Consider the following 6,746-nt stretch of genomic DNA (forward strand, 5'->3'; position numbering starts at 1 on the left):
GGAGGAAGACCCCAGAGAGGACATGAGTAGGAGGAGGAAGACCCCAGAGAGGACAGGAGGAGGAGGCGGAAGATCCAAGAGAGGACAGGAGGAGGAGGAGGAAGACCCCAGAGAGGACAGGAGGAGGAGGAGGAAGATCCCAGAGAGGACAGGAGGAGGAGAAGGAGGAAGATCCCAGAGAGGACAGGAGGAGGAGGATGAAGGTCCCAGAGAGGACAGGAGGAGGAAGAGGAAGATCCCAGAGAGGACAGGAGTTGGAGGAGGAAGATCCCAGAGAGGACAGGAGGAGGAGGAAGACCCCAGACCCCAGCCTGTGGCGGAGAGGGGGTGTGCAGGTACAGTGGCAGGAGCCTGGTTGGCCCTGACACCTTCCTTGCCGTCACCGAGCCCTGTGTCGGGGTGCAAGGCACAGGAGAGATTTTGGTGAGTGTCTCATTCCCTGGACTGGTCACATCAAGATGGGGGGTGCGGCCTATAACATTCCCCACAGAGACAAGACTGGGTCAGGGGATAACCTCTGTGTTAGGAGCTGGGGTTGGGGGTGCTGGGGAAACAGCGAGCAACTGGGGGAGGGAAAGGAATAAGTTAGGATTGAGACTCGGGCCTTACCACATTCAGGAGCATCGATCTGAAAGCTTCCATCGTCCCCGAACTCAGCAACTCCCCCACCCTTGATTTCCCTGGGTTCTCTGCTCAAGCGGACGTCGTCCTGGATGCGTTAATCCCTCACGCCGTTTGACTCTGGATGGAGGACAACAGGAATTACTGATGGGTTTGGCCTACTCCCCAGGCTTCATCAGGCAATCTGGGCCCACCCGCCCACCGGCAGAGTGCCGCACCACCAGGGGTACCCGCCTTTCCCATTAGACGCCAAACTAAGGCTACGCCGGCCTCCCCTCCTCCCAGAGAAATGGTGAAGGAACAGGAGCAGGGGGGTCACACAGGCCCCTCGAGTTCGCTCTGCCGTTAACAGTAGGGGAACGGAGATCATCAAAATCATCTCATGTTCTTTGAAGCTCGTGGGCGTGGTTGGTTCAAATCTCTCCTGGTGGGAAAGAGCCTTATTCCCAGGAACCTTAAACACTCTTGGGGGCAGGCTGTGTACTTTCTTTTAGAATGAGACCAAATCTGTCCCTAGTGCTCCCTAGTTTTGGGTAAATGGTCTGATATTGGCACAGGCTGCTGCACAAGCAAGTTAGCTTTCTGTGATTTATCGAACAGAACATCCCTCTGGTTAATAACAGCTACCAGATTTAAAATGTCTTCTGCAATTTGCAACTTATACACACAGCGGCTACAAGAGCAGGTTGGAGGCTGGGAGCGAGTAACACTCCCCCACCCACTACCCCTGACTGCCCCAAAACCTGTCCCACCATCTACAAGTCAGGAGGGGGAGGGAATACTCCCCACTTGCCCTGGATGGGGGCAGCTCCAACAGCACTGAAGAAGCTCGACACCCATCCAGGGACAGCGCAGCCCCCGCTTGATTGGCACCAGATACACAAACATCCCACTCCCTCCCCCACCACCGACGCTCAGTCGCAGCAGTGTGTACCATCTACAAGATGCACTGCAAAACTCCTTAGACAGCATCTTCTGAACCTGTAACTCTACCATCCAGAAGGACAAGGGGCAGCAGATACATGGGAATACCAGCCCCCTACAAGTTCCCCTCCGCTCCCCATCCCGACTTGGAAATATATTGGCTGTTGCTTCAGTGTCGCTGGGTCAGAATCCTGGAATTCCCCTCCCTCAGGGCACTGTGTGGGTGTCCCTACAGCACACAGACTGCAGCGGTTCAAGAAGGCAACTCACCCCCACCTTCTCCAGGAGCAGTTGAAGATGGGGCAATAAGTGGTGGGCCCAGAAGGCCGAGAGCCTAGTCCCCAAGAACGAGTCACTTAGTGCTGTTTTGTTTCCTGGCCTTTTACCACAATCCCAAATATTATGCGGGAATATTCAAACTCAAATACACCACATCTACTGGCTCTCCCTTATCCAGGCAGCTAGCTACTACTGTGACCCTTTCAGCAGGTTTCTGAAAAGTAAACACACAAATGGGAGGCGATGGCCTAGTGGTATTATCGCTGGACTATTAATCCAGAGACCCAGGTAATGTTCTGGGTTTGAATCCTGCCACAGCAGATGGTGGCATTTGAATTCAATAAATATCTGGAATTAAGGATCTAACGATGACCGTGATTGTTGGGAAAAACCCATCTGGTTCACTAATGTCCTTTAGGGAAGGAAACTGCCATCCTTACCTGGTCTGGCCTACATGTGAGTCCAGACCCACAGCAATGTGGTTGAGTCTTAACTGCCCTCTGGGCAATGAATGCTGCCTGGTCAGCAATGCCCTCAACCCGTGAATGAATTAAAAAAAAAACAAACCCATGGTTTGATTTGTATTATCCAATATTCCAGCACTCCTCATACAACTGACGTCAGACTCATTTTTGAAAGTTTCATGGGATGTGGGCATTTATTTCCCATCCCTAATTGCCCTTGAACTGCCATTTAAGAGGGCAGTTAAGAGTTAACCACATCGCCGTGGGTCTGGAGTCACGTGTAGGCCCAGAGTGGGTAAGGGTAGTGGATTTCCTTCCCTAAAGGCCATTAGTGAACAGTTTAACATTGTCACAAATTTAATTCGAGGTTTGATCCAGTTCAGATTTCGCCACCTGCCCTGGTGGGATTCGAACCCACATCCTTAGAACCTGACCCTAGGGCTCTAGGTTACAAATCGAGGGACAATTCCACCCCCAACTCCCCCCAGCTCTTGTCTGTGGTGGATCGTTCCCTCTCCCTCCCAGAGGGAGTGTTCAGGGAGGAGAGAGGGAGGGAGGAGGTGAAAGGGAAGGTGATGTTGTGTGGCAGCCAGGAATCGCAGGCCCTACTGCCAATCCGGGAGCAGGCCTCAGGCCCTGCCACTGGGCCTGTCCCTGATCCTCCTTCCCCCCACAGCACTGACAACGAAACTCCTAGCACCCCAGGCCTTGGTTATTGGGGCCTGTAAATGCCCCATGTCCCAGGCCTTGGTTTCTGCCCCCTGTGCCAGGCCCTGGTGTTTGCCCCCACTCCAAGCCCCGGCTAATGCCCCCTGCACAAGGCCCTGGTTTTTTGCCGTCTGGACCCTGGTTATTTCTCCCTGAACCTGGCCCAGGTTAATGCCCCCTCACAAGGCCCTGGTTTTTGCTCCCTCCCCTGTACCTTGGTTTTTATCCCCACTCCTGGCCCTGATTATTGCTCCCTTGCCCCACAGCCTGGTTTTTGACCCCTTGTCACAGGCCCTGGTTGCATGGGAAGGTGTTGGGATGTTAGGGGTGACTGAGGAGTCTCACAGAGGGAATTCCCTTGCGGAATGTGGTAAGGGAAGGGGAGGGGAGGGCGTGTTTGCTAGTGGTGGTGGTGTCACATGGGTCTGGCTGACGATTGACCCTGCTGGGGATGGCCTGGAGCTGGGGTGGGGAGGGGAGAAGCGATGGGGAACGGTGGGACCGTCAAAGGGCACCCCACCCCCGACAATCCTATTCCCATGGCAGCCAGGAAGGAATCCGCGGCTGGGGAAGGTGGAGGACAATCCGGAAACGCTGTGGGGGGGATCAAAGGTCGCAGGCCAAGACGCGACGGCGATGAAGGGAGGGAAGGGCAGAATGAAGTGAGCCCACGAGGGAGTGTCGTCAAGGTGCATTTGGGGTCGAGGGAAGGTGGGGAGGGTCCAGTAGTCCCAAATCGAATGGCAGTTTATCCCTGAGAATGGGAGCCCTCCGCCACCTCGGTGCCATCTCAGGGCAGCACGGCCTCCATGTTGTCTTCTTCCCAGAATTCCCCCTCCTGCCTTGAAAAATTTACCCCGAATTCCTCCGTCTTGAGCGGGGAGGCCCAGCTGGAGGGGTGTCTGACAGCCTGAAATCTAGTTTGCTTTCTGTTCGATGGTCCAAAGGGCATCTCGCAGCGAGAAATGCCCCGTACGCGCACACCCAGGGCCTGGGCTCACTCTGATAGGGACAGGGGGCCTCAGGCCTTGTTGACAAATTCCTTATCAGTTCTGCCTGGCTGTGTTTATCAGGGACCCAGCGTGTGCCTTTCTCCCTAATCTCCCACTCATTCTCAACTAATCGATTCATTCAGTCACAGTGTTGCGATAGAGTCAGAAGGCAAACATTGGAGATGACGCCTTTGCTGCTGGCCCCGACCTTATGGAAGATTCCACCAGCGCAACAACAACAACTGGGATTTGTATGGCGCCGGCGCGCGTCCCAAAGGGCCGCAGTTCGGCCTGCCTTTTGACACTGAGCCACACAAAAAAAATAAAGGGGTCATTGAGCGACTGAGCACGAGGGGTCAAAGGAGGCTTCAGTCTACAGAGGGCCTTAAAGAAGGTGAAAGTGGGCCTAGGACAGGAGGTCAAGGTTCAAATCCCTCCTGGCCCTGAGGTAATTGAAAATAATTCCTGGAAGGAGGGTGGGGTTGGTTAGAGTGAGGGAGGCAGTTCTAGTTTCTTGGGGCTAAGGCCAGGCTGCCGAGGAGCGGTCTAATGGGGGCAATTAAAGTCGGAGGGGGACATCTGCGAAGGGAGAGAGAGCGTGGAGTGAATATTTCGGATCCAGTGACCACCCGCCACCGCTTCAGGGTCTTTTTCTTCTGAAATGATTAGAAAGGAGTGGGGAGAGATAGGATCGGAAACTACTTGGAGGGGGCTAGAACGAGGAAGGGGTCACGTTCTACAGAAGAGCTGGCATTCAGTCAATGGGCAGAATGGCCTACTCCTAACCGCCATCCGAAGAAAGGCCGACTGGGTGGCAGGGCTTCTACCTCCGGCCTAGATGACCCAGGTTTAAGACCCTCCTGCTCCAGAGGCACGGCATACCGTAACTTGAATGTTAAAAATCCCTGGCCACAGAGGATCCCTGCGATGTGAGCTGGTCACTGACCTCTCCCTCTGTCTCTGCCTTAGGTTTGGCATCAGGAACAGGGGTGAAGAGAGGGGCACGGGGCGGGGGGTGGGGACGAGGGGCGTGTGAGAAGAGACACCCTTGAGGCTGGGTGTCAACGCAATGTGGGGGCCCGATAAGGGCTCGGACTGCTCCCGGGAGAGCGCGCGGGGACTCGATTTCCTGGCACAGCGTTGGAGAGAAGTTGGGCAGAGCCCCTCAGCTGCTGAATTCTACAGTTTCCTCCAGACGCTCAGACTCGCAGCTCCCAACGCGCATCGGTGGTAAAGCGCGAAGGATGGAGGTTTTACTCAACTTTCCTGCCCCCTGCGGCCCCCACCCACCCACAGCTTGCCCCAAATTCGATACCCAAATACTTTGGGCAATAAGATCTGCCATCCTTTGGGTAAATGGTCTCCCCGCTACCCCACTCCAATCCCCACCACCACTTCCCTAAAGCTACCACCAAACCTGTGCCCAACGTTTGCCCCATCCAGGCCCACCCGAGGGGGTCTATTCCCCTCGACACCAGACTCTCAGGTTCTGAAGCTAAGAAATTTGGCCCACCATCGTCACCATGACCCTCCAGTCCCAGCGACGTCCTCGCAAATCCCCCTCTTCCTTCTCCCCCTTGCCAGAACACTCACAACCTCCCCGCAAGTTGGCGCTGGATCCCCATCGCGGCGCTCCAGCCCCGGTCCGACTGGACCTCAGAGCGGGAGCAGGCCATTCGGCCCATCGTGTCTGTTCCGCCATCCAATGGTATCACGGCCAATCTCATTACCCTCAGCTCCACCTTCCTGCCTCCTTCCCCCCTCCCCCATCCAAACTGACCTTGATTCCTTCAGTAGAGATTTATACCATAAGGCCATAGGAGCAGAATTAGGCCATTCGGCCCATCGAGTCTGTGGTTGATATGTTTCTCAACCTCATTCTCCTGCCTTCTCCCCTTAACCCTTGATCCCCCTTACTCATCAAGAACCTATCTATCTCCATCTCAAAGACACTCAATGACTTGGCCCCCACAGCCCTCTGTGGTAATGAGTTCTACAGCTTCATCCCACCCTCCGGATGAAGAAATTCCCCCTCATCTCAGTTCATCCCTTCACCCTGAGGCTGTGCCCTTGGCTCCTAGTCTCTCCTACTAACGGAAACATCTCCAATCTATTCCAGGCCTCCCAGTAATTTTGTACTCAAGCCTGCTCTTATATTCTATCCCATCCCCAGATCAGACACATCCTGGGAAGGGGAGGGTATTGGGAGATTAAAGTGGCTGTGGGAAACCAGGAGAGACCTGCCCCCTCCCATCATCGGTTCAATTCCCACCAGAGCAGGTCTGAATTCAATTGTCTCTCTCTCTCTCTCTCTCTCTCTCTGTGTATATAAAAAAAAACCTTACCCTAATCAGGTTCACTAATTTAGGGAGTAAAATTTGCTATTCTCGCTTCGCCTGGCCTGCACGTGACTCCAGGCCCACAGCGATGGGAGCCGTCGCTGCCCTCTGAAATGGGCGAGCCGGCTACTCAAGGGGCAGTTAGGGACAGGCAAGAAATGCTGGTCCCACATCCCGTGAAAGGAAATGTTTGCACACCTCTGCCAGTAATTTGCAAACTGAATTCGACACAGAGGAGAAGTTGGAAAGGACCTTCCCCAGTCATGGACGCTGCAAACCCATTCCCCCCGGCTCCCCCTCTACCCTGCGCGAGTGCAATAGCCCCCATGGTCGAATAGCCCAGCGATGGTCACCATCTCAAGGACCCTTTGAACAACTCAGTGTCTTCAATGGTAGACGTCCAGATTTGGAGGAATGCA

At 54.7% G+C, this 6,746-nt stretch overlaps 2 protein-coding genes across 2 annotated transcripts in view; one reads left to right on the forward strand and one right to left on the reverse strand.

Annotated features, from left to right (window-relative positions):
• LOC125487756 (transferrin receptor protein 2-like) overlaps positions 1 to 741 on the reverse strand; it is an 11,694-nt gene extending 10,953 nt beyond the window's left edge. The window contains exon 1 of the mRNA XM_048619977.1: positions 610 to 741. Coding sequence (XP_048475934.1) covers positions 610 to 642 — 33 coding nt within the window. The 5' untranslated portion in view covers positions 643 to 741. The remainder of the gene's footprint in view (positions 1 to 609) is intronic.
• Positions 1 to 6,746, forward strand: part of LOC109925754 (ephrin type-B receptor 4-like) — a 190,249-nt gene that overhangs the window by 37,059 nt on the left and 146,444 nt on the right. The gene's annotated exons all lie outside the window — the stretch shown is intronic.

Source organism: Rhincodon typus, chromosome 45, assembly GCF_021869965.1.
Source record: "Rhincodon typus isolate 14 chromosome 45, sRhiTyp1.1, whole genome shotgun sequence".
In the NCBI taxonomy this organism is placed as follows: Eukaryota; Metazoa; Chordata; class Chondrichthyes; order Orectolobiformes; family Rhincodontidae; genus Rhincodon; species Rhincodon typus.